Here is a 27988-nt window from a genome sequence, read left to right as displayed (position 1 = left end):
TTCGGAGGTGTAGGCCCAGCTGGGTCCGCGGCCCCTGGGGCCGGACCGTCTCGGCTGTGCAGTCGGTTCTGATCAGGCGTTTGGCAGGGACACCTCTAGCCGGGGGCCTCGGCCCCGCGGCGCGGCCGTTGCTATGGAGACGGCAGGTGAGGCCGGGGGCGGAGCAGGGGTCCCCGGGGCTCGGTGGGCTCAGCTCCCTGGGGGCCCGGCCCCGAGCCGCCCCCTGCACTGACCGGTCCCGGCGGGAACAGTCCCGCCCAGCTCTGCGCCCCCTTGGCGGGGCTAGCCCAGGGTCCCCCGCAGGCCCGGAGCGAAGCCGGGACTCGCCCCAGCGTGGCCAGGGCCCCTGCTCCCTTCGCTGGGCCGCTGTGATCCCGCGGGGGCGGGGGGCCCCGTCACCGCAACCGTCCCCTGGCTGCTCCCTGGCAACCCTGGGGCGGGGGGCCCCGTCACCGCAACCGTCCCCTGGCTGCTCCCTGGCAACCCTGGGGCGGGGGGCACCGTTGGAATCGTAGAGCCGGAGCTAATGGGGGGACTTTTTGGCCCGAGGGCCACATCTGGGACTAGAAATTGTATGGCGGGCCATGAATGCGTAGACAATTGGGGTTGGGACGAGGGCTCTGTTCGAGGGTGCGGGCTCCGGGGTGGGGCCAGCGATGAGGAGTTCAAGGTGTGGGAGGGGGCGCTGGGCTGGGCTGGGGAAGAGGGCTGGGCGGTGCGGGCGGGCTCTGGGGTGGGGCTGCGGATGAGGAGTTTGGGGTGTAGGAGGGTGCTCCGGGCTGGGACTGAGGGATTCGGAGGGCGGGAGGAGGATTAGGGCAGGGTCTTGGGGTAGGGGAAGGGGGGTCTGGGGATGAGGGGTTTGGAGGGTGGGAAGGGGATCAGGGCTGGGGCAGGGGGTTGGGGCTTGGGGAAAGGCTCAGGGGTGCAGGCTCTTGGCGGCACTTACCTCAAGTGGTTCCTGGAAGCAGCAGCATGCCCCGTCCGCAGGCACCACCCCTGCAGCTCCCATTGGAGCACCGGAGGGGGCCATTGGAGCATGTAGGAGCCGGAGGGGGTCATGCCGCAGCTTCTGGGAGCCTTGTGGAGCGGCCCCCAACCCTGCTCCCCGGTTGGTGCACTGTAGGGAGGCCATGCTGTGGTTTCCAGGAGCCACATGGAGCGGCCCCTGACCCTGCGCCCTGGGTGGAGCGCCAGAGTGGGACGTGGAGCGGCCCCAGACCCCGCTACCCAGTGGGAGCTCGAGGGCCAGCTTAAAACGGCTGGAGGGCCGGATCCTGCTTGCGGGCAGTAGTTTGCCCACCCTTGGTCTAGAGCCCCTGCCGGGACCATCCCAGCTATAGTTATTGTGTGGGAAGCCTACACGCAGGGGCTAACAAATTTATTAGAGCATAAGCTTTCGTGGGCTACAGCCCACTTCATCGGGCTGTAGCCCACGAAAGCTTATGCTCTAATAAATTTGTTAGTCTCTAAGGTGCCACAAGTACTCCTGTTCTTTTTGTGGATACAGACTAACTAGGCTGTTACTCTGAAACCCTACACAAAGGGGGTGTCCTAAGGCACAGGGATGTTAATGGACCACTTTACCTTTAACGGCCCCTTAGAATATGTGCTGTTTAGCATAATGACAGGTTTCAGAGGGGTAGCCCTGTGAGTCTGTATCAGCAAAAACAATGAGGAGTCCTTGTGGCACCTTAGAGACTAACACATTTATTTGGGCATAAGCTTTCGTGGGCTAAAACCCACTTCATCAGATGCATGAAGTGAAAAATAGAGTAAGAAGAATATATATTATAGCATATGAAAAGATGGGAGTTTCCTTACGAAGTGGGGGGTCAGTGCTAATGAGCCAATTCAATTAAGGTGGAAGTGGCCGATTCTCAACAGTTTACAAGAAGGGGTGAATACCAAGGGAGGTAAAATTACTTTTATAGTGCTAATGAGGCCAATGCAATTAAGATGGCCCATTTCCAGCAGTCGACCAGAAGGTGTGAGTATCAGCAGAGGGAAAATTACTTTTTGTAGTGACCCATCCACTCCCAGTCTTTATTCAGGCCTAACTGTTAGTCTCTAAGGTGCCACAAGGACTCCTCGTTATTTAGCATAAGTAATCTGTTCGATCTTTTATTTAGCTGTGACACTCTGAGTACCTCGCGACCCCCGACCTGAGGAAGAGCTCTGTGTAGCTTGAAAGCTTGTCTCTCAGCAACAGAAGCTGGTCCAATAAAAGATATTACCTTACCCACCTTGTCTCTCTAGCTTCTGCTAGTGAAAGAGACAAGCTTTTGAGCTACATGGAGCTTTTCTTCAGCACTTTGAAAATAAAACACAGGGTGTCACACCCTTATGCACTTTGAAAAGTACCTTACTCCATGAGTATTGCCATTGAAATAAAGTAACATGCTACTCAGCATGAGGAAGCGTGCCTGACTGGCACATAGTGTTTTTATTTTCAGTGTCTGTATCTGACCCTGAATATTGTTAAGAGTATGTGTGAGCTGTAAATTTTTTTATACTCTCTGGCAACATGACCCTTGCCGTTCTTTTTGACCCTTAGGCTTTATTAACTGTAACATTCTTAGTCTGTATTTTTAGCAACGTTTATATCCTGGCAGTCTTAAGTCAACGTTTAGGGTGTCTGATGATAGTGATATATAATGATGCCTGTTTTCAGTGACTAAATGGGAGTCCAGAATAAAAGCATTTGTGTAGTAGAGGGTGGTCTTTAACTACAGGTTAAACAAAATTGCACTGGAAAATTTGGGCATACTTCAGGGGTGCTGGAACAATTTATATAGTGGGGGTGCTGAGACCCATTGATACAAACTGTAAACCCTGTATATAATGGAAATCACTTCAAGTCGGGGTGCTGCAGCACCCCCAGACCCTTAGTTCCAGCACCTATGGCATACTTTGAAGTGATTATTTAAGACAGGAGTTTGCCTGGCTGAGGTGGGATCATTAACGCATGACACGCTGTACTATTAGTTACTTATAGTGAGTCTAACAAAATCTCTAGTGATGAAATGGATAGATGGGAAAGAGTGAGGAGTATCTCTTGTCTGATGCTTATGCACCTGAAGTCACTCTCGTGGTTATATGTGTGGCTCTCAGGTTTTTGAAATGGAGGAAACTGGAGCAATAGATTTTTGTGCTTTGGAGAGAGAACTGCAGGCTGCTGTTGCTGCTGATGAAAAGTATCAAAGAGAAAACGATGCCAAGTTCCGAGCCGTTCACCAGAAGGTGGCATCCTATGAAGAATTCAGGTTTGCAGGATTTTGTTTTCTATGGTGAATCACAGAATTGGGAATATAACAATCAAATGTTTCTTTCATCAGGATGAAAGTTTCATGTTAGTTAATCAGAGAATCAGAGAAATGTAGGCCTGGACGGTAGCTTGATAGGTCATCTAGTATAGTAGTCCCCTGTGCTGAGGCAGGAGTTAGTTTTATCTAGATCAGGGGTGGCCAGGCTGGGGCTCCGGAGCGCCATGCGGCTCTTCCGAAGTTACTATGCGGCTCCTTGTCTAGGCACCGACTCCGGAGCTGGAGCTACAGGTGCCAACTTTCCAGTGTGCCGGGGGGTGCTCACTGCTCAACCCCTGGCTCTGCCCCAGGCCCTGCCCCCACTCCACCCCTTCCTGCCCCCTCCCTTGAGCCTGCCATGCCCTCGCTCCTCCCCGTCTCCCTCCCAGAGCCTCCTGCACACCATGAACCAGCTGATCGGGAGGTGTGGGGAGGGAGGGGGAGGTGCTGATTGGCAGAGTTGCCAGTGGGCAGGAGGCGCTGGGAGCGGGGGCGTGGAGCTGATGTGGGGCTGCTGACGTATTACTGTGGCTCTTTGGCAATGTACATTGGTAAATTCTGGCTCCTCCTCAGGCTGGCTACCCCGGTCTAGATCATCCCTGACAGGTGTTTGTCTGACCTGTTCTTAAAAACTTCCAGTGACAGAGATTCCACAACCTCCCTATGTAATTTGTTCCAGTGCTTAACTACCTATATACGTAGGCAGTTTTTCCTAATGTCTACTCTTCTCCCTTCCTACAATTTAAGACCATTACTTTTTGTCTTGTCCTCCGTGGTTGAGAACAATTTATCCTCTTTAAAGCAGCCTCCTCTTTGAAACAACCTTTTACGTACTTGAAGACTGTTATCGTGTCCCCCATCAGTCTTCTCTTCTCCAGACTACACGAACCCAATTTTTTCTATCTTTCCTTGTAGGCCTTATTTTCTAGACTTTTAATCATTTTTTGTTCCTCTCCTCTGGACTTTCTCCAATTTCTCAACATCTTTTCTGAAGTGCATTGCCCAGAACTGGACACAGTACTTCAGTTGGGGCCTTATCAGTGCTGACTAGACTGGAAGAATTACTTTTTGTGTCTTGTTGCAATGCTCCTGCTAATATATCCCAGAATGATGTTCACTTTTTTTGCAATGGTATTACATTATTTACTAATATTTCGTTTGTAATCCACTATAACCCCCAGATTCTTTTCTGCAATACTCCTTCCAAGGCAGTCATTTCCCATTTTGTATTTGTGCAACTGATTATTCCTTCCTAAGTGTAGTACTTTGCATTTGTCCTTACTGAATTTCATCCTGTTTATTTCAGACCATTTCTTCAGTTTGTCAAAATTATTTTGAATTCTAAACCTGTCCTCCAAAGCACTTGCAACTGCTCCCAGCTTGGCATCATATGCAAATTGTATAAGTGTACTCACTATGCCATTATTCAAATAATTTGTGAAGATATTGAACAGAACCAGAACCAGACCCAGGACAGATCCCTGTGAGACCCCATTCGATATGCCATTCCAGCTTGACTGTGACTACTCTCTGAGTACCTTTTTCCATCCAGTTATCATCCATCTTATATAGGTTTGTCTAGGCCAGAGGTGGGCAAACTACGACCTGCGGGCCACATGCGGCCCACGGGACTGTCCTGCCCGGCTCTTGAGCTCCTGGCCGGGGAGGCTAGCCACCAGCCCCACCCCTGCTGCCCCTCCCATCCCCCCCATAGTTACGCCGCTGCATGGGCAGCGCATCTGGCTCCATCTGGGCAGCAGGGCTGTGAGTTCCTGCCACTCTGAGCGGCATGGAAAGGGGGCAGTGGCGGGGGTTGGGTAGGGAGTCCCGGGGGGCAGTCAGGGGACAGGGAGCAGTTGGATGGGGCAGAGGTTCTGGGGGGGGAGAGTGGTCAGGGGTCGGGGAACAGGGCAGGTTGGGTAGGGCATGGGAGTTCCGGGGGACCTGTCAGAGGGCGGGGGTGTGGATAGGGGTTGGGGCATTCTGGGGACAGGGAGCAGGGGGGTTGGATAGGTGTGGGAGACCTGGGGGGGCCTGTCAGGGGGCGGGGGTGTAGATAGGGGTCGGGACAGTCAGGGGACAGAGAGCGGGGTGGGGTTGGATGGGGGTGGGATCCTGGGGGGCTGGTTAGGGGCAGGGGGTGCCGGTTAGGGGCAGGGGGTGCCGGGAGGGGGCGGTCAGGGGACAAGGAGCGGGGGGGTTGGATGGGTCGGAGGTTCTGAGGGGGGCAGTCAGGGGGCAGGCAGTGGGTGAGGGCGGATAGGGGGCGAGGGCCAGGCTGTTTGGGGAGCACAGCCTTCCCTATCCAGCCCTCCATATAGTTTCGCACCCCGATGTGGCCCTCGGGCCAAAAAGTTTGCCCACCCCTGGTCTAGGCTATATTTCCATACTTTATTTATGAGAAGGTCATGTGAGACAGTATCAAAAGTCTCACTAAAGTTGAGATATATCACATCTGCTGCATCCCCTCATCCACAAGGCTTGTTACTCTGTCAAAGAAGGATACTAGGTTGGTTTTACATGATTTGTTCTTGACAAATGCATTTTGACTGTTACATATCTCCTTATTAACTTCTAGGTGCTTACAAATGGATTGATTGATTATTTTTGCTCCATTAGCTTCCTGGATAACAAAGTTAAGCTGACTTTGTTACTCCTGAGGGCATTCTGCGCCAAAAAATTAAAAATTCTGCGCACAATATTTTAAAATTCTGCAAGTGTTATTTGTCATTAAATAAATGCAGAGGCTCCAGCATGGCAGTGGGGAACATGGACCACTGGCTGCACGAAGGTGGGAGATTGCCTAGCAGCTCCCCCACTCCCGGGACATGGACTCAGCAGTGAGGCTGCATCCGACCCAGACACAGCACAAGGTCTGGGCCTGCCCCAGAAACACCCTGGGATCTTGCCCCGCTGTGCCAGGTGTACCAGATGTGGGGCAGGCAGGCTCAACCAGGCAGGATTCAAGTGTGGAGGGGCTCAGTATGGAGGGATCCAGGTGTGGGGTGAGAGGGTTCTGTGTGGGACAATCTAGGTGCAGGCAGCTCAGTGGAGGGTCTAGCTGGGGGGTGGGGTTGGATGCACAGAGGCTCACTGGGGGGGCAGGTTCCAGGTGCAGAGGTAATGGGACTCTGCAGGGGCTTCCAGGTGAAGGTGGTTGGGGCTCAGCGAAGGGGTCTGTGTGCTGGGGAGTGGGGCTTGGTGGAGTGGGGGTCTGGGTGCAGCTAGTTGGAGGTCAATGGCGTGGGGGTCTGGATGTGGGGGCTCAGGGTGGTGCAGGAGGTGGGGCATCAGGGTGGGTGTTTGAGTGCATGGAGCTCAGTGGGAGATGGTCTGAGTGCAGGGGTGGGGGGAGCCGGAGGCAGGGGATCTGGGTGCAGGGAGGCTCCTGATGCAGGGGTTGAGGTTCAGTGGGGTGGGGTTTGGGTATGGAGGGCTGAGAAGTTCTGGGAGTACCAGGTGAGGCTTGGCAGGGGTGTCTGAGTAGGGGAGGTCCAGATGCACAAGGGTTGGGTGGATGGGGGAGCAGCTGCCCCCATAGCTGAGGAACTATGTGAGGAGGAAGCAGGGGAGGATGCTGAGCTTCCTGCAGCTGGGAGAGATTTCTGGGGGTGGTTCTGACACAGCCCCAGCCACTGCTTGCAGGGGAAGAGGAAGTCCCGTCCTCTCCTGCCTCCAGCTCAGCCGGGACTAGCAGCTGATCCCGGCTCAGGGTAGGAGCCACTGGCAGGGGTGTCCCCAGCCCTGCAGTGATTTACCTCTCTGCTGGCTGCCTGAAACAATGTATCTGTGCAGCTAGGGCGTGGTGCGTGACTGCTCTTGCAGCTTCCCTTTGCTTCCCTGTCAGAAAGTCATTTTCTGTGGGGGACATGAATTCTGCGCATGCACAGTGGCAGGGAATTCTCCCAGGAGTAAAAACTTGTCTATAATTCCCTGGATTGTCCTTAATTCTCCTTTTTATAGCTAGATACTATATTTGCCCTTTTCCAGTTCTCTGGGATCTCTCCTGTCTTCCATGAGTTTTCAGAGATAATTGCTAATGTCTCAGATATCTTCTCAGTCAGCTCCTTGAGTCTTCTAGGATGTATTTCATCAGGCTCTGCTGACATAAAGACATCTGCCTTGTCTAAGGCTTTGTCTACCCTGGGAAGTGAAAGACAAAACTTTTGTCGTTCGGAGGTGTTAAAAAAACAGCCCCCAAAAGACAAAAGTTGTGCTGATGACAAGCACCGGTGTGGACAGAGCGTTGTCAGCAGAAGCGCTCTCCTGCCAACAACGCTAATGTTGCTAGCTGGGGTGGAAGTTTTTTGTTGGCGGGAGAGCTCTCTCCTGCTGACAAACATCGGCTACACTGTGCGCCTTTTAGCAGCATGGCTGTAGAGGCGCAGCCATGTCGCTAAAAGCTGCATAGTGTAGACATAGCCTGAGCCCTTTTCAACTTGTTCTTTCCCTATGTTAGCCTCCGATCCTACCTCGTTTACACTGATTTTCACTGTTAGTTGCACAATCGCTGCTAACCTTTCTGGTGAAAATTGAAGCAAAAAAGGCATTTAAAACTTTGGCTGTTGCTGCCTTTTCTGTTATTGTCTCTCCCGCTTCATTGAGTAATGGGCCTACCCAGTCCTTGGTCTTCCTCTTATTTCTACTGTATTTGTAAAATGTTTTCTTAATACCCTCTATGTCTGTAGCCAGTTTAATCTTGTTTTGTGCCTTGGCCTTTCTAATTTTGTCCCTACATGTTTGTCCCTACATGTTCCTTCGTAATTTGACCTAGTTGCCACTTTTTCTGTGATTCTTTTTTGAATTTCAGGACGGAGATCTCCAGGTTAAGCCAGGGTGGTCTCCTACCATACTTCCTGTCTTTCCTATGCATTGGGCTAGTTTGCTCTTGTGTCTTTAATAATGCCTCTTAAAAACTGCCAGCTCTCCTGAACTCTTTTTTCCCCTTAAGCTTGCTTGTAACAGGATGTTTTCTTTATTCCATTGTCTTTATTCTGCATGTCTCCCTCCTATCATTCATTAGAATCATGAACTCTTATCGTTTCACGATCACTTTCATCCAAGCTGCCAACCACCTTCAAATTTCTCCCTATTTGTCAGAATCAAATCTAGAACACCCTCTCCTCTAGTTGCTTTCTCCACCTCCTGCAATAAAAACGAGTCTCCAATGCACTCCAAGGACTTGTTGGATAATCTTTGCCCTGCTATGCTATTTTCCCAACAGATATATGGGAAGTTGAAGTGTCCCATCCCCATCAAGTCCTGTGTTTTGAATTATTTTGTTAATTTAAAAAAAGCCTCATCCACCTCTTCTTCCTGGTTAGGGGTCTGTAGTAGACCCGACCATGACAGCACCCTTGGTTTTTACCCCTTTAATCATTATCCAGAGACTATCAACAAGTCTGCTTCCCACTTCTATCTCAACTTCAGTGCAAGTGTGTATACCTTTGACATACAAGGCAACACCTCCTCCTTTCTTTTCCCTGCCTGTCTTTCCTGAACAAGCTGTACCCTTCTATGACAATATTGCAGTCATGTGAATTATCCCACCAACTCTCTGTGATGCCAGTTATGTCATAAATGTGATTATTCGCTAGTATTTCTAGTTCTTCCTGTTTATTCCCGTACATCTTGCGTTAGTATACATGCCCACATTCCCCTAAGATTCTGACCCTTCACACAGGTTCTTGTTTTGGACTTACATGTGGGCTTTTGTCTCCTGCCCCCATCAAACCTAATTTAAAGCCCATCTCACTAGGTTAGCTAGTCTGTATCCAAAGATATACTTCCCCTTGATAGATGGACTCTATCTCTGCTCAGCAGTCCTTCTTCTCAGAGCAGCATCTCATGGTCTAGGAAACCGAAGCCCTCCTGGCGACACCATCAGTGCAGCCATGTATTTATTTCCAGGATATCTATCTCTGCCTGGGCCCCTACCCTTGACGAGAAGGAATGATGAGAACACCACCTGTGCCCCCGACCAGTTCACCCTCACTCTCAGAACCCTGTAGTCACTTCTGATCTGCTCAGGGTGAGACTTTGCATTATCATTATTGCCCACGTGGATGACCAGCATAGGGTAGTAGTCAGAGGGCTGGATAATCCTTGGCAGTCCTTCCATAATGTCTTGGATATGGGCCCCAGGATGCCATGTCAGGCCAGCAGATGGATGCCTCCATCATCCTTAGAAGGGAATTACCGACCACCACTACCCTTAGTTTCTTCCTGGAAGTGGTGGCTGCGATCCTCCCAACCTTTGGGATACATGGCTTCTCCCCCTCCACCCTTGGGGAAATTCCTCATCCCTTGTTGCCAGGGTAGCATACCAGTTTTTTATCTTTCTAGATAGTGGTTTGGGAGTGGGGCAGGGGTGGGGAGCACTGCCTGCTGCCAGAAGTAACCAGCAGCCAGCTTCCTCCCTGTGAAGGAGCCATTTTCTCCTCCCCTGGTGACGCTCCTTCAGTCCTGACCAGCTGGATTGCTGCCTCAAGCTTGGATGTTTCCATATGAATATTTTCAATTAATTCCTCATATGCATGGATGCTCCTCAACCTAGGCTCCTCCTCCTGTAGCTCTCCCTCCTGCTTCCTGAGAGATTGTACCAGTAGGCCCCTCTCACACTGGATGGTCCCCCCAGCCTGGCTTTCTGTGATGGGGAAATGCAGGCCACAGTTTCTGCAATTCCACATCAGGACCTGGTAGAGACATCCATGGCTGGGTTGTCTTGTCTGGACGCAGGAGCAGGTGGAGGAGCCAGGAGCAGTGTCGGCCTTGGCGATGTAGCCTTTCTGAACCATGCTGAGTTTACTCTTTCTCCCTCCTACAAACTCCCCTGTTTGCTAGCTCCCTTTGGTCACTTTGCATCTGGCTTTTAAGCCCTTCTTTCCTACAAGGGAAGAGTGATCAAATGAATGTCCTGCAGTGACACAATTGCATCTTTCACTGGCATCCTGTCGGTTTTGGGAAATGAAGTAGGGGTTTGGTGGGTCAGTATTTAGATGAGAGACCTCAAGGAGATTCTTTGGGTGCAGAAGGAGGTAGAGATGGCACTCTTATTGGTACTATGAGACTACTGCTCCAGCATTGTGTCAGAGGTCACTGGGCTGTTAGAGGTGCTACCTTTTCAGAAGACATAAAACTGAGACCCTGGCCACCTAGGGTGATTAAAGATCCTGTGACACTTTCACAGTAACAGTGCTAACTCATGCCTTGATCAAATTACGTTTTGGGTAATTAAATTCAATCTCCCTAAATTGTTCCTGAAGCTTCAGTTGAATAAGGTAAGTCTTTGCTTCCCTTTAGGGCATGTCTACACAGCAGGTCTGACACATGTTTAAGCCCAACCCCCTTCTCCCCAACCATCCACATATAAATCCCCAGACAAGTTCCTGTATGTCATCAGAACTTGAGCTTGCTAGCTTGTCTGGGGGCATAGGTACAAGCCTGTGGCCCACTGTAGTGCATGTCTCTGCCCACCCACTATAGAGTGAGGATGTAGCTAAAGTACATGTTGCCCGCCAATGCTATCCAACAATTCCCAAGCTGTTAAACATATGCCATGTTAGACCCCAGAAGTGTTTGTATGTCCTCCTTCCTTTCCATTTATTCATCCATCTGTATCCAGCTATGTCATAACCATACAGCTAAGCATAGCCTAGAATTCCTCCTTATCTGTAAGGGGTTAAGAAGCTCAGATAACCTGGTTGACACCTGACCAAAAGGACCAATGGGGAAAGAAGATACTTTCAAATCGGGGGTGGGAGCGGGCGGGACGGGGGCGGGGGAGGGAGAGGAAGGCTTTATTTGTGCTCTTTTTTTGTGTGTGTTCTCTGGGGAAGCAGAGAAGCATCAGGTCAGAAAACTCTTTCTCCTAAAATCATCCTAAAATGAGTCTTAATATTGCAAAAAGAGTAAGTAAATAAGGCAAGGCGCGTTAGATTATCTTTTGTTTTTTAGCTTGTGAATTTTCCCTGTGTTGAGAGGGAGGTTTATCCTTGTTTTTTTGTAACTTTAAAATTTTGCCTAGCGGGTAATCTTCTGTGTTTTGAATCTGATTACCCTGTAAAGTTACCTTCCATCCTGATTTTACAGAGGTGCTGCTTTTACTTTTTTTTCTTTATAATAAAGTTCTGTTTTTTAAGAATCTGGTTTACCTATTTGGTTGGTATATTATTCTCAAGCCTCCCCAGGAAAGGGGGTGAAGGGGCTTGGGGGGATATTTTAGGGAACCAGGAACTCCAAGTGGCCCTTTTCCTGAATCTTTGTCTAACTCACTTGGGGGTGGCAGCAGTACCCATCCAAGGATAAGGAAGGATTTGTGTCTTGGGGAAGTTTTTAACCTAAGCTGGTAGAAATAAGCTTAGGGGTCTTTCATGCGAGTCCCCACATCTGTACCCTAGAGTTCAGAGTGGGGAGGGAACCCTGACAAGCTACATTGTAGTTTTTCTCTTTTTAATCTTTCTCAGAATCACTTCCATGAGTTCCCATCACATCCAGTTCTCAGCCTTTGCTATGCTACTGTCCAAAGCTTCCTCTAGCAGTCAGCAGTTGCCCTGTACTCTGATTCCAGCACCACTGTTGAAGTCCCTGTTGTCATGGGAGAGACAGGCTTGGTCTACACTACAGAGTTAGGTCGACATAAGGCAGTTTACGTTCGCCTAAGTCTGGAAGCAGCTACACTAAAATGTTGCTTCAACTGAGTAGATCGCTCAGTACACGACTTAATAACTCCACCTCTGCAAGAGGCCTAGTGCTTAGGTCAATGTAGTTAGGTGGACACAGTGTCAGTGTAGACACTGCATTACTTATGTCGACTTTAATGGTCTCCAAGAGATGTCCCACAATGCCCCACCATGACTGCTCTGGTCACCCTTTTGAACTCCACTGCCCAGTGCCCACGTACACAGGTATATGCCTCCCCCCCCTCTAAATCCCTGCAAATTTTTGAAATTCCATTTCCTGTTTGCTCGGCATGGAGAGCTTACCTAGCAGCTGACCATGCTGCAGCTGCCCTCCTGCCTGGAGTAACCAGGAGGTGGTGGATCTCCCAGGACTGTGGGGAGAAGAGGCTGTGCAGCACAGCTCTGATCCAGCCATGAAAACATAGATATCTATGAGCAGATCGCTCCGGGCATGGTGAAGAAGGGCTAAGAGAGGGACCCTCAGTAGAGGCACATGAAAGCCAAGGAAGTGCGGCAGGTGTACCAGAAGGCAAGAGAGGCCAACAGTCACTCTGGTGTGGAGCTGCAGCCATACCTCTTTTACAAAGAGCTGCATGGCATTTTTGGCAGAGACCCCCCACCCCCAAGAGCCATAACTGGCCATCAGGAAGTTTAGACTTGAAATTAGACAAAGGTTTCTAACCATCAGAGGAGTGAAGTTCTGGAACAGCCTTCCAAGGGGAGCAGTGGGGGCAAAAGACATATCTGGCTGATAAGTTTGTGGAGGGGATGGTATGATGGGATAGCCTAATTTTGGCAATTAATTGGTCTTTGACTATAGGCGGTAAATGTGCCCAATGGCCTGTGATGGGATGTTAGATGGGGTGGGATCTGAGTTACTACAGAGAATTCTTTCCTGGGTGTCTGGCTGGTGAGTCTTGCCCACATGGTCAGGGTTTAGCTGATCACCATATTTGGGGTTGGGAAGGAATTTTCCTCCAGGGCAGATTGGCAGAGGCCCTGGGGGTTTTCACCTTCTTCTGCAGTGTGGGGCACAGGTCACTTGCTGGAGGACTCTCTGCACCTTGAAGTCTTTAAACCATGATTTGAGGACTTCAGTAGAATCATAGAATATCAGGGTTGGAAGGGACCTCAGGAGGTCATCCAGTACAACCCCCTGCTCAAAGCAGGACCAATCCCCAACTAAATCATCCCAGCCAGGGCTTTGTCAAGCCTGACCTTAAAAACCTCTAAGGAAGGAGATTCCACCACCTCCTTAGGTAACGCATTCCAATGTTTCACCACCCTCCTAGTGAAAAAGTTTTTCCTAATATCCAACCTAAACCTCCCCCACTGCAACTTGAGACCATTACTCCTTGTTCTGTCATCAGCTACCACTGAGAACAGTCTAGATCCATCCTCTTTGGAACCCCCTTCCAGGTAGTTGAAAGCAGCTATCAAATCCCCCCTCATTCTTCTCTTCAGCAGACTAAACAATCCCAGTTCCCTCAGCCTCTCCTCATAAGTCATATGTTCCAGTCCCCTAATCATTTTTGTTGCCCTTCGCTGGACGTTTTCCAATTTTTCCACATGCTTCTTGTAGTGTGGGGCCCAAAACTGGACAGAGTACTCCAGATGAGACCTCACCAATGTCAAATAGAGGGGAACGATCACATCCCTCAATCTGCTGGCAGTGCCCCTACATATACATCCCAAAATGCCATTGGCCTTCTTGGCAACAAGGGCACACTGTTGACTCATATCCAGTTTATTGTCCACTGTAACCCTTAGGTCCTTTTCTGCTGAACTGCTGCCTAGCCATTCGGTCCCTAGTCTGTAGCGGTGCATTGGATTCTTCCGTCCTAAGTGCAGGACTCTGCACTTGTCCTTGTTGAACCTCATCAGATTTCTTTTGGCCCACTCCTCTAATTTGTCTAGGTCCCTCTGTATCCTATCCCTACCCTCCAGCGTATCTACCTCTCTTCCCAGTTTAGTGTCAGACATAGGTTAGGGGTTTGTTACAGGAGTGGGTGGGTGAGATTCTGTGGCCTGCGTTGTGCAGGAGGTCAGATTAGATTATCATAATGGTCCCTTCTGACCTTAAAATCTATGACTAGTTACCAAGGCCATTCTGTGTCTGGAGATTTTTATTATCAATAGTCTCCATCTGTACCAGCTGGCATACCTGCATACACCTCCCCTGATCTTGGGCACCCACCCCTGTTCTCCGAATCAGTTTTCTCCAGTTACCTAGGCCATGTCTACACTACAGAGTTAAGTTGACTTAAGTTACATTGATGATCATAAACCGCTTTGGTTGTGCGTGTCCACACAACGCTCCTTGTGTCAGCAGAGTGTGTCCACAGTCAGTGCTCTTGCATCAACAGAGAAAGTGTTGCATTGTTGGTAGGCTATCCCACTGTGCAACTCACCCCTCTCTGCCTCTGGGAGCTCTGGGAACGGATTGCAGTGCATCATGGGGACGTGCTTACCATCCCATGATGCAGTTCTTTCTGTCCTATCATTCCATGGGCTTCCAACTTTGTTTCATGATGTTTTTCAACAGCCCTTGTTAACTGTGTGCCCTTCATCTCTGCCTGAAAGCATGGATCCTGAACTGCTCACCCGTCTGGTAATGAGTGTTATGAACACAATGCAGCTGGTCCTGCAGTATTTCATAAGCTGTGAATCAGAAAGTGAATTGGTGGTACCTGCCCTGCTGTGTGCCATGGAAAGAAATAATTCAAGATTGCTGCTGGCATTCATGGAGCAGCTGCACATGGACCTTCGGTACTGGGCTCAGGAAACAAGCACTGAGTGGTGGGATAGCATTGTTATGTAGGTCTGGGATGATAAGCAGTGGCTGCAGAGCTTTTGGATGCACAAATCTACCTTCCTGGAATTGTGTGTGGAGCTTGCCCCAGCACTCCAGTGCAAGGGCACCAAAACGAGAGCTGCTTTCACTGTGGAAAAGCGAGTGGTGATCACTGTGTGGAAGCTGGCAACTCCAGACTGCTACCTTTCAGTCGTGAATCAGTTTAGAGTTGGAAAGTCCACCGTGAGGGTTGTGATGATGCAAGTGTGCAGGGCCATTAATTACCTTCTGCTGCAAAGGACTGTGACTCTCAGTAATGTGCATGCAGGAAATACTTGATGGCTTTGAGACAATGAGATTCCTTAACTGTGGTGGAGTGATAGATGGAACGTATGTACCAGTTTTGGCCCTAGACCATCTTGTGACAGAGTATATGAACCGGAAGGGCTACTTCTCCAGGGTCTTGCAGGTGCTGGTGGATCACCGAGGCTGTTTCACTGACATCAATGCAGGGTGGTCAGGGAAGGTGCATGATGCTCAAATCTTTAGAAACACTGAACTGTATAGAAAGCTACATTCTGGGACTTTCCAGACCAGAAGATTCAATCGGGGGATGTGGAAATTCCCATAGGGATCTTGGGAGACCCGGCCTGCCCCTTGGTCCCATGGCTCACAAAGCCTTACACTGAGAACCTAAACAGCAGCAAGGAGTGCTTCAATAACAAGTTCAGCAGGTGCTGAATGATTGTTGAATGTGCCTTTGGCTGATTAAAAGGTCGCTGGTGCTGCCTTTTTGTCAGGTTAGACCTCAATGAGGAAAATATTCCAATAGTTATCGCAGCCTGTTTTGCGCTGCATAACATTTGCAAAGGGAAGGGGGAAAAGTTTCCTCAGGGGTGGAGCACTGAGGTAGATCATCTGGCTGCTGATTTTGAGCAGCCAGATACCAGGGTAATAAGAGGGGTACAGCAGGGGGAGTATTCAAATTAGGGAGGCTTTGAAGGAGCATTTTGACAATTATTCCCAGTAATGTGGCTTTAAGTGATGCATTCGGCCAGGCAATGTTTACTTGCTGCCTTGAATGATCCCTGTGGTGCTTGCTTTCTGAACATTAATCATACTAGATATCAAAGTTCCTATGCTGGAGCAAAGCTGCCACAGCACAGCCTCCTCTCCCCACAGATCCAGCAGATCCAACAGTTCTGGTGTATTCCATGCAGGAGCGCGTTTACTGTGGAAAGCCGGCATGGTCAGCTGGGAAGATGCTGTGTGAACTGTCCCCGCTGAGCAAACAGGAAGAGGAATTTCAAAAATTCCAGGGCCTTTAAACGCAGGAGGGGTGCACACATGTGTACCTTCAGGGCAGTGGAGTTCAAACTGCTGACGAGAGTGGTCATAATGGATATTGTGGGACACCTCCTGGAGGCCAATTAGGGCAACGCAAGCAAGCACAGGACCTACACTGACGCTGTGTCACTCTAACCATGTTGCAAACAGCCCTATGCCTCTCTTTGAGTTGGTTTTATTATGTTGGTGTAGCAAGGGAGTTACATCGGCAGGAGGAACATTGCAGTATGTACACCTCCACTGTTTTGTCGATGAAAGCTGACTTTTGTTGACAAAACTGTGGAGTGTAGACAAGGCTCTATACATGCAATAAGGGCTCAAGCTTCCTGCTTTCTCTAAGGCCATATCTGCACTACAAATTTAAGTGGGCCTAACTTATGTCCGCATACAGCTGTTGCAGTAATTACATCACTTGTGCATGTCTACACTTTGCTTCTTGTGTCGGCAATGTGCATCCTCACCAGGAGTGCTTGAATCAATTATACTGTCAGTGTGAGACATTGTGGGACAGTGTTTCACAGCCAGTAACAGTTCACGTAAGCAGTACAGTGTCTACTAAATTGTATCTAAATTTATGTGAGCACAAGCTTTCGTGAGCTACAGCTCACTTCATCGGATGCACGTATCTCACGAAGGCTCATGCTCAAATAAATTGGTTAGTCTCTAAAGAGCCACAAGTCCTCCTTTTCTTTTTGCGGATACAGACTAACACGGCTGCTACTCTGAAAAGTGTCTACACTGACACTGCATCGACCTAACTACATCGACCTTGACTCTATGCCACTCACAGAGGTGGAGTTATTAAGTTGGTGGACCTGGGCTGTTAAATCAGCAGGAGTGAAATTTAAGTGTAGACACTTCCGTAGTGAGGTTGATGTAAACTGCCTTGCATCGACTTAACTCTGTAGTGTATACCAGACCTTAGAGATAGCCCAATGAGGATACAAAGATCTGTAAGGATGAGTAATAGCTTCCTTTCCAAAGGCTTAACTACCACTTTGAAACCTCATTTCACAGACCAGTATGCAGGTCTCTGACACACACTCGCTCTCTCCCTCTCTGTCGTTAGTGTGACGAAGTGGGCCTGTTCTTAATGTTTCCTCCGAATATTGTGGGGGTGCCTCAGTTTCCCCTATGCAGTTCTTAAGTATCTAGGGGGTGGGGTAAGGGTGTATGATCATTGCAAAGCCCTAGAGGGCAGGTGTGTGCAGGGGTCTGGACACAGAGAATGGCCAACACCCTGTTTCCTGGCAACTGATGGCCTGGGCCCTTCCCCCCCTGCAAGGTGAGAGCTGAAGGGTTGGAGAACAAAGGAATCAGGTGACCTCCTGGCCCGGGAAAGGAACAAAGCCCAGAGGAGGAGGGGCTGGAGGGAGTTTCAGTTTGGGGCTGGCTGGGACATGGAGTGAAGTGCAGACGTGGTTGTCTGGCTCACTGCCCCCCAAAATGGACCCAGCTGAGGGGTCCCGTTCTCTGCACCTGCAAGCTCTGTTTTAGACCATGTTCCTGTCGTCTAATAAACCTTCTGTTTTACTGGCTGGCTGAGAGTCCCGTCTGACTGCGAAGTTGGGGTGCAGGACCCTCTGGCTTCCCCAGGAGCCCCACCTGAGTGGACTCACTGGGGGGAAGCGCACGGAGGGGCAGAGGATGCTGAATGCTCTGAGGTCAGACCCAGGAAGGTGGAAGCTGTGTGAGCTGTGTGTCCTGAAGACAGGCTGCTCACAGGAAGGCGACTACCCCAGAGCCCTGACTGGCTTCATGGGGAGCAGTTCCAGAGCATCGCCCAGGGACTCCGTGACAGTTAGGAACTATCAGTTAGGGACAGAGGTCCAAACTCTCTGTCACAGTGCCCTTAGCCCCTTTTCATTCTGGGATGACAGGTTTCAGAGTATGAGAGATCAGACTTGAGAAGTGGAATTAGATCTCTTGCATGTTAGTCTGTGTAGTAGTAAGCAGTAACTGGGAACATATAATCTGGCCACAAGAGATTTTGTGATCTTGATTTGAACCCAGATCTTTTACATGGTAGAACTTTGCACTACAAACTCAGTGACTGTGCCAGTCTCACAGAGAGGAATCAAACTGGAAATGGCGCTAATTTCAAGAGGATATTTGCTCTTGCTGGGTTTACTGCTCCCTCTATATTTCCTGCAGGGATATTGTGCTAGCATCACACCTGAAACCTCTAGAGAAAAAGGACAAAATGGGAAAAAAGAAAAACCTTCTTTGGAATTCCTATGCTACCCAAGCTAATGGCAAGCAGGACAGAGAGATGGAGCTAGCCCAGGTGAGGAGGAAAACTCCATTAGTGTTTGTCTACACACAAAAGTTAATTCAAATTAAGGTAGGGTGTGAATTTAAAATGCAATAGCTATTCCAGAATAATTCCATGTATGAACACTTATTCCAGAATATGAGTACCTTGTTCTGCTTTAGTTTAATCTACTTCCAAAGTGGATTGAGCTGATGAGGGCTTGTCTACACTTAAAAGTTAATTTGGTTGGCGGGGGTGAATTTTAAAGCACAATAGCTTTAGCACAATGTGTAGACAAGCAGTAAAAGAAATCTCCAGAATCACCACAGTAGATCAGACCAACGGTCCATCTAGTCCTACATCTTATCTCTGACAATGGCCAGGACCAGCTGCATCAGAGGAAAGTGCAAAGCAGCCCCTAGGGAACAATCTATATAATAATATTCCAGGATTCATCTGGGTGTCACTCTGAAGCATAGAATGTCTTCTGAGTCAGTGTGAAATGGTGGAAACAGCCACAAGCATGGCTGAAAGCTCTTTTTGTTTAGAATATCAGCTTGTTCAGTCATCCCTCGGATTGCTGGTCTGTTACTCTCCAGTTTTTTAGTCCTCAGCCATTCTGATGCTATGAATTACACCCATGTGACAGCAAGGCATGCATTTGTCTATGCCATGCCAAGAGTTCTAGCCATTGTGATATGAGAGCTAACTCAACCAATCAGTATCTTTATGCTACATGTAATTTGTATACAACAGTTTCATTGGTTGTAATGAGTGATATAAGGGAGACTGCACAGATGGTGAATTACTTGGACCAGTTGCCACAGTTCTTCAAAGGTTGAATTGCCACCCATATAACTTTACATAAACTCCCCCAACAAATCTGTGCAAACTCCCCACCATAACACACATACCCAGACAAATCAACACAAATCTCCCAGCATCATCCACACACAAATCAACACAACAAGCCCAAACACATAGCACCACACTCACCACAGCATACAACCCCTCATTTGCTACATACACAAATCGACACACATCTCCCAGCATTCCCTCAGACGCTGTTCAACACAAATCTCCCTGCACCACCCCTCAAATACAAATCAACACAAATTCCCAGCACAACTCCTCCAGACACAACCACACACAACATCACAACCAGCACACACAATAACCCCTAACACACATAGCCCCTCACCACAGTCCATACCTCTCATTCACCTACTGCACAAATCAAAAAAATCTACCAGCACAACACACACCCTCACCCACTCTCACTCATACTTACCATAAACTTGAGTGGCAAAGCCATTTTGACTTTACGAATTAAACTCAGTGATAGCACAGCCTTTCAGTTACCAGTTATGGAATGACCTGTCCAGAGGGAATTCTGCTCCCAACCCCCACCAGCTGGTGGGATTCTGCACCTGTTTTATGTAACTGTTATTGACCATCTTTTTCATCCAGGGATGGGATGGACTCCCTGAAACGTCTGCAGACTTTTACAGATATTGGCGCAGATGCTTGAAAAGTGGACAGGAAAGATACCAGTTCCTGTTTCAGCTCGGCGGTAAGGACCTGGGCAGAATCTTTCAAGCTGATGTTGGCTTTGGCCTCCTGGGTGAATTTCTTGTGGTGCTGGCCGAGCATGCCTGTAGGGAAGACAGAGAAGCTGTCCTTCAGATATTACAGAGCCTTTCTGGGACCAAGCGCTTTGGACTAAATGTGGCTCTCCTGAGCCAGGTGGAGAAGGATAGCTGCAGGGACTTGTTCGGGAAACTACAGCGCATGGGCAGGAATTGTGGTGCTGATGGCCTTCCCGAGGGCACAGTTGAAGCAGGTACAGCTGCTTTGCAGGAAGAGCAGAATGAGGCTGAGAGAGAAACCCATCTGGGGGGGGCTGGCCAGCGAAAGGAGGCAGATGACAGACTAATTAAAGAGCTGGTGAAATGTTACTGCGTTAGCTGAAGGAGCACAGGCTCCCGCTACAGCTCACGCTCCACCAGGATTATAGGAGCTGAGGGCCAGGAGGGACCTTTCCTGTACTGCTCTATCAAAGATGGAGGGACAGTGAGAGACCCGTTTTCTACAGAAAGTTGTTGATTGAGTTTTACTTTGTACCTGCTTCACCTACCTAGAAGAATGGCCTGGTACAAATAAATATTAGTCACCAGAAGGATTATCTTGGGGAAGGGGCCATCACACAGGAGACAACACTTGCTGTGAATCAGTAGTACTGTATTGAATATATTGTTTGGGGATGGGAAATATCACTCTAGTATTAGTGGGAGAAGATGAATCCCCCTCTATTCTTTTCTCTGGCCACGCGTTTTTGGTCAACAGGGGATTTTAGAAACATAAGCAGCTGTATTATAATAGTTAAACAGTAACCGCCAAGTGTGGAATGGGTTCATGTGTACAGCCATATCTAGGACTGATCTGACGCCCTGCTTAAACAGAACCTGGAATAAATATATGGAATGTACATTGCTAATTTCCACAGTCATACTCCTGAGGGCATTCTGCACCAAAAAATTAAAAATTCTGCAAATTTTATTTGTCAGATAAATGTGGAGGCTCCAGCATGGAATTGGGGAGCACAGGCCACTGGCTGCACAGAGGTGGGAGATCACTCTGCAGCTCCCCCCAGGACACAGTGTCAGGACTGGGCCTGCCCAAGAAACACCCCAGGGCCCTGCCTCTCCATGCCAGGTGCACCAGGTGTGGGCAGGCAGGCTCAGCCCAGCAGAATCCAAGTGTGGAGGGGCTCAGTGAGGGGGGATCCCGGTGTGGATTGAGAGGGTTCTGTATGGGGCAATCTGGGTGTGGGGAGCTCAGTGGGGGATCTGGGTGTGGGGGGGATCTGGAGGCACAGGGGTTTGTTGGGGGTTCTGGGTGCAACGGTAATGGGACTCTACAGGGGGGTCCAGATGAAGGTGGTTGGGGCTCAGCGGGGGGGGGGGGGGTTCTGGGTGTGGGCGGGATAAAGCTTGGCATGTGGATCTGGTGTGGGGGTCCAGATGCTGGGGGGAGTGGAGCTCAGTGGCGTGGGGATCCAGGTGCAGCTGGTTGGGGCTCGGTGGGGTGGGGATCTGGCTTTGGGTGACTCATTGGGGTGGTCCATGTTCAGGGGGAGTGGGGCTTGGCAGGTGGGGTTCTGGGGGCGTGTGATGTGTTAGGTCACGGAAACCCCCTTTGGACTGCCACCTGATGTGCTGGGACTACCTCTGAGCCCATTTTCCCTGGCAGCTTGGGACTTCAGTACCCTGTCTTGTTGAGCCAGACACACTAGCCTGCTGTAAACACAGACCCAGGTCTGAACCATGTCCCCCACAAGCTGCAGACTTAACTGAAAACAGCTTAAGAAATGCTCCTGTCTTCACCACCCAGATACCCAGCTCCTAATGGGGTCCAAACCCCAGATAAATCCATTTTACTCTATATAAAGCTTATACAGGGCAAACTCATAAATTGTTCACCCTCTATAACACTGATAAAGAGATATGCACAGCTGTTTGCGCCCCCAGGTATTAATTAGTTGCTCTGGGTTAATTAATAAGCAAAAAGTGATTTTATTAAATATAAAAAAGTAGGATTTAAGTGGTTCCAAGTAATAACAGACAGAACAAAGTAAATTACCAAGCAAAATAAAACAAAAACACGCAAGTCTAAGCCTAATACAGTAGGAAACTAAATGCAGGTAAATCTCGCCCTCAGAGATGTTCCAATAAGCTTCTTTCACAGACTTGATTCCTTCCTAGTCTGGGTCCAGCAGTCACTCACACCTCCATAGTTACTGTCCTTTGTTCCAGTTTCTTTCAGGCATCTCTTTGCGGTGGAGAGGCTATCTTCTGAGCCAGCTAAAGACAAAATGGAGGGGTTTCCAGGGCCTTTTATATTCTCTCTCTTGTGGGTGGAAACCCCTCTGTTCTCCTGTGCAAAATCACAACAAGATGGAGCCTGTAGCCACTTGGGCAAGTCAGATGTTCATGCATGACTCAGTTTTTTGCAGGCCAGTGCCACTGTTTACATGTTAGTTTGAACAGGAAAGCTCAGATGTGGATTGGCATCTCCCAAAGTCCATTGTCTGTTAAATGTTTCTTGATTGGGCACTTACTGAGAATAGTCCTTTCTCAAGAAGCTGAGAAAATGCTTCACTGAGACTACTTAGAATCAAACAAGTTCATAGCCAATACTCATAACTTTGAATACAAAAATGATGCACAAATACAGACAGCATAATCATAACCAGCAAACTATAACCTTTCCATGGACACCCCACTGAACCTCCTCTGTACAAGACCTGGTGCAACCATAGGACCCTGGTTGCAACAATGATCTGTACGGTCACAGTTCCTGTCAATAACATCACAGGGGGTGAGGCTCGGCGCAGGTGGGGAGTCTGGGTATGAGGGGGTCTGGATGCATAGGGGTGGGGTGGATGGGGGAGAAGCTCCTCATACAGTGATCTCTCCCCCTGCAGCTGAGGTGTGATGTGTACAGGAAGCAGGGAGTTGTGGGGAGGGGAGTTTGCAGAGCTTCCTGGAGCTGGGGTGGAAATCTGGGGGTGGGTCTGACCTCGCCCTGGGTGCTGTGCAGAGGAAGAGGAAGTCCCATCCTAACCAGACCAGCCGGGGCAAGCAGCTGAGCTCTGCTCAGGGTGGGAGCCACCAGCCCGGTCTTCCCAAGTCCCATACCCTGTATGTGAATAGCATATTGGGTTGCATTAGTAGAAACATTGCCAGCAGATTGTGGGAAGTGATTATTCCCCTCTATTTGGCACATCTGGAGTATTGCGTCTAGTTTTGGGCCCCCCACTACAGAAAGGATGTGGACAAATTGGAGAGAGTCCAGCGGAGGGCAACAAAAATGATCAGGGGGATGGGGCACATGACTTAGGAGGAGAGGCTGAAGGAAGTGGGCTTGTTTAGTCTGCGGAAGAGAAGAATGAGGGGGGATTTGATAGCAGCCTTCAACTACGTGAAGGGGGGTTCCAGAGAGGATGGAGCTCAGCTGTTCTCAGTGGTGGCAGATGACAGAACAAGGAGCAATGGTCTCAAGTTGCAGTGAGGGAGGTCTAGGTTGAATATTAGGAAAAACTATTTCACTGGGAAGGTGGTGAAGCACTGGAATGCGTTACCTAGGGAAGTGGTGGAATCTCCTTCCTGTGAGGTTTTTAAGGTCAGGCTTGACAAAGCCCTGGCTGGGATGATTTAGTTGGGGATTGGTCCTGCTTTGAGCAGGGGTTGGACTAGATGACTTCCTGAGGTCCCTTCTAACCCTAATCTATGACTCTATGAAATCCAGTGCCCCCAGCTCTAGCTTTTGGAAAGCTGAAGGCAGGGAGGGCTTAATGGCCTAAGTGTCTGGTTTGAAATCCCAAGACCCCCTAGAACCATGGGGTCAAATCCAGACAGTGCTGAGCCCTCCCCATCCATCTCTCCCAGAGGGGTACATGGGATCCAATGTCAACCAAAACATTAAACAATGGAGGTCTTGTCTGCTCTGCATCAGTGTTCACAACCAATGTTTGCCCTGATATTCTGGGCAGGATAGAGTGGTGGAGGGCAGATCTATCAGCCCTAAAATGATGAAGGCCCTGTTCCCTACGAGCTGAAAAAGGGTGACCTCAAGTTAACTAGAGACACCTGGGCCCAGTTAAGGGCTCCAGTGACCTTTAAAACCCCCTTTTCTGGTGAGAGAGGGGAGGGGAGAGATGAGAGACAGGCTGCAGCCAGGGCAAGGGCGGGGGGAAGGAGGAAGGAAAAGCTTCCTCTGGCTGGAAAGCAGTCTCCCCTCCCTATAGGGAAAGAAACAAAGATAACGCTGCTTGGGGAAACCCTGGCTAGTAGGATCCTGTGTAGTACGGTAGCACCCGGGAAGAAGAGGCAGGGAAAGCTTTTCTGTTTGCACTGGGGGACTCTGTTGTTTTGCTGAAAGGGACTTCTTGGGCCTACCGTGAGGCCCACCGTATAAGAAGGGAAAATAGAACAGGAGTGAAGAGGAAAACCTTCCAGAGTCAGACTGGTTTATTCCAGCCCCCATTGCCTGGGAGTAACGCAGAGGCCGGTGAGGCATGGGAGGTGCCCTGCCACATCCCACAGTTGTGCTGTGTGCCAATGATTTATATGGCTGTTGCCTTCCACTCAGAGGTGGCTGCGTTTCCATGGTACCTTTGTGTACATGCCTGTAACATGCTTTGGGCTGCGAGGGCTTGTTTCTTTCCTGAGACGCCCATTCTCAGGGCGGTGTTCACATTCTAGAACCGACGTGAGACAAAAATAGAAGGTTCTAGAGTTAATGTCTCTGAACACCCAGTCGATAGCCTTGAACCTTCAGCACAGGACAAACACGAAGTTCTTTCAAACAGTACACTCACCTTTTACAATAGCTTCCCCAGCAAGCATTTGGCCGTGATGAGATAATCCCAACTGCTATCTACCTTCTCCCATCAACCAAAGCAGTTCCAGAGGGGAGAGTCTACTGCCAAACTCGACTACAAAACCCATACTTATATAGTGAAACATATTAAAATCATCTTTGTCCCAGCGCTGTTCTCTGGCTGTTAACCTTAGTGACAAGAGGATCAGTAAGGATCTTGAGATGTTTTGATGCCGTTCCATCACACTGCTTGATTGAGGATCTAGACTGGTTAATGGAGATGAGGCTGGTTGGAATTGCCATTCTCCTTGGGATGGCAGATGTTCTCCATGCCTTTGCAATCATGGAGAAGGAAGATGTATTCAAGAAAACACCCTGCCCAGCCTTCCTGATGTTTGACAATGCTGCCTACTTGGCTGACATGAGTTTTGAGCTCTCTTGTAAGTGCAAGCCAGAGGAAGTCACCTCAGTCGTGTGGTACTTCCAGAAGAGCATGGGCAGCCGGCAGACCAAGGTCTTAACCGACTTCGATGGAACCATGTTCTTGGACTCAGGCCACATCCGTGTGGGCAGCCACATGCTGAAGCGCTTCAGCATTAGGATGTTCAGTCTCATCGTCTTCCGGGCCCAGGTGGAGGATTCAGGCCACTATCTCTGTGGTACCAAGGAAGGGGACTTCTTCTATGGCTATGATGTGGATGTGCAGTCCTCCAAGGCCATCACTGTGGCCTTTGAGGACAGGAACCAGCACCCACAGAAGGATCATACAGAAGAGCATTTCAGCGTGTTCACCACCTTCTGGGACTGGACCAAGTGTGACCGCTGTGGAGTGAGAGGTGAGCAATGGAGAATTGGTCTCTGCTACGTGAAAAGCGCCTACCTCTACCCCAGGTACCGCACAGTCCCGACAGACGTGGTGTCCTGTGGCTCAAGATCTGTCCCTAGGCGCTTCCAGGGCACCATCCGGCTCAGGAAGCCTGAGGTTGTCATCCGAAGCTGCCTGACGCCTTGTGTAAAGAGAAAGGGCCCCGAGGAAGGAGTGCTGTCCATCTCCAATCTCATTGCAAAGGTTGGCCAGAAACCCTGGCTGCCCAAAGTCCCCATTCAGTTCCACAAGCAACACCTCGGCAGCGGTCTGATAATTGCTTGCCCCGGGGCCAGGCCAGAGCATGCAGTGGCGTGGGACAAAGATTCAACTCGACTGTACCGCACCAGCTTCCTCATTGGGGTCAACAAAAGCATGCGGGTCTTCATTGACCATGGCAACCACCTGCACATTCGATTTACCCAGCTGGACGACAGGGGCACTTACTACTGCTGGCGTGAGGGGCAAATGGTTGCTGGCTTCCGGCTCTCCGTGCGGTTCCAAGGTGACCGTAAGCGAACCCTCGATGACCCTGAGACGAGATATGCCATCAAGGCCATCCTCACAAGCTATGTCCTCATCACCATGGTGTTCGTCGGCATCCACATCAGCCGCTGCTGCTATTATGCGTTCAGATGCACTCTCTTGGGGTAGCCTCGCTGACGAGCGCTGCCTGCAGGCCAGGGAAATTATTTCTCTTGTTTGTTCATGATTATGTCTTGGAACATTTTCGCTTGGGCTATTGGGAATTTTTCTAATGCACGTTAGCAATAAATACAAGCAAAATGCTACCCGTGCATGTTCATTCATTTCCTTTCATTGTGGAGAAAGAGAGAACTGAACCCTAATGAGAACGGCATTCAGCTTGTTAGAGACAGAGTCTGGGAACCAGGACTTCTGGGGACTGTTCCTGGCTGTGCCATTGACCTGCTGTGTGACTTTGGGCAAGTCACTCAGTAAAATAATACGAATATTTTGCACTTACTTAGGGCTAGTCTACACTAGAAGTGCTACATCAGCACAGCTACGCCGCTGTGGCATGTCTGGTGAAGATGCTGTATGCCCCTGGGGGAGCTCTCCCATCAGCATAATTCCACCTCCGCCGAAAGTGGTAGCTATGTTGGTGGGAGAAGCGCTGTCCACACCGGCACTTAGGTCATTGCAACTTTCGTCGCTCGGGGGGTGGCTTATTTACACTCCTGAGAGACATAAGTTACGCCAAAGTAAGTGGTAATGTAGACAAGGCTTTATTTTTCCTAGCCAAGGGTCTCAAAGCATTGTATGAAGACGGTTAAGTACCTTACTATTATCCCCATTGTACAGGTGGGAAACTGAGGCACAAGGGGCCAGCTTTTCAAGGGCTCAGCAGCCAACATGCACCACAGTGCGCTGGGCTCTTCTGAAAGTCCAACCATTTATCTTGGCATCTAAAGGGGAGCTGAGCTCTTTGGAACGCTGCCCCCAATTGCAGGTGTTGAGCCCTTGGAAATTCTGGCTCTAGTCTGATGGCTCCAGCAGCAAGTCAGTTCAGCCCCTCCCCAGAGCACCTGTTTGTAGGCTCCTCATGAAGGGTTCCTGCTGCTCAGCTCCCCCATCCTCATTGTCTCCCCTGTGCTTGGAAAAAGTTACCCTCGGTTCTTCTCTCTCACGTACACACCCAGAACCATAGGGTGCCCTGCGGGGAGAATCTCCAGCCTAAACCCCCAAGCCTCAGGGTGGGGCACAGGTAGGGTGGCCAGATGTCCCGATTTTATAGGGACTGTCCCGATATTTGGGGCTTTGTCTTATATAGACACCTATTATCCCCCACCCCCATCCATATTTTTCACACTTGCTGACTGGTCACCCTAGGCACAGGTAGGTTCCTTATCTCTCTCCAACCTCAGTGGGCTCCCTTATCTGGGGCCTGCAATGCATTCTGGGGCATGCCTTGGTGATGCCAATGCCATCCAAAGGAGGCAGCTGCTGAGTCCCCAGGAGAGCACCCAGTCTGTGCAGCTGAGACCAGGAGCCTCCTGCAGCATGGCCAACCCCACAGGTTCAAACGTCATGAGTCAGACTCCAGACTCAGGAGACTGGCCCAAAATCATGTGATTTAAAAGACCATGATATTGTGGGTTTGGTCTGTCTTTGACTGAGGATGGCCCGCCCCACACACGGGTGTGGGTGATGATCAGTGCAGCCAGCACTCATTTTACAGCCCTGATATTTCAGTGATTCTGGCCCCTGTTTCAGCAGCAACCACCCCTATGTCTGCCCACCCTGGTCCAGCAACTGATCTGCCCCACATCAGTTCTGCCCTGCACCCTCTCAGCTCTGTTCCTTGAGGGGCTCTTCACCTCCCTCTCCCATGCTTGG

At 49.7% G+C, this 27988-nt stretch overlaps 1 protein-coding gene across 4 annotated transcripts; it reads left to right on the top strand.

Annotated features, from left to right (window-relative positions):
• The first annotated feature begins 32 nt into the window (after positions 1-32).
• LOC140904047 (Ig-like V-type domain-containing protein FAM187A) lies at positions 33-26406 on the top strand. Of its 4 annotated transcripts, none has more exons than XM_073326250.1 (5): positions 33-146; positions 3115-3266; positions 18282-18414; positions 19852-19954; positions 24960-26406. In XM_073326250.1, the coding sequence occupies exons 2-5, from the start codon at positions 3124-3126 to the stop codon at positions 26282-26284; spliced, it is 1704 nt and encodes a 567-aa protein (XP_073182351.1). In that variant the 5' UTR covers positions 33-146; positions 3115-3123; the 3' UTR covers positions 26285-26406. The 4 variants fall into 4 exon arrangements, with proteins under 4 accessions (XP_073182351.1, XP_073182348.1, XP_073182349.1 ...); XM_073326247.1 differs by lacking the exon at positions 33-146 and adding an exon at positions 153-572; XM_073326248.1 differs by lacking the exons at positions 33-146; positions 3115-3266 and having other exon boundaries at positions 18327-18414; positions 24934-26406.
• The last annotated feature ends 1582 nt before the right edge of the window (positions 26407-27988 follow it).

Source organism: Lepidochelys kempii, chromosome 27 (genome assembly GCF_965140265.1).
Source record: "Lepidochelys kempii isolate rLepKem1 chromosome 27, rLepKem1.hap2, whole genome shotgun sequence".
NCBI classification, from domain to species: Eukaryota; Metazoa; Chordata; order Testudines; family Cheloniidae; genus Lepidochelys; species Lepidochelys kempii.
Note: the sequence above shows the minus strand (reverse complement) of the source record. Positions and strands in the feature narration are given on the sequence as shown.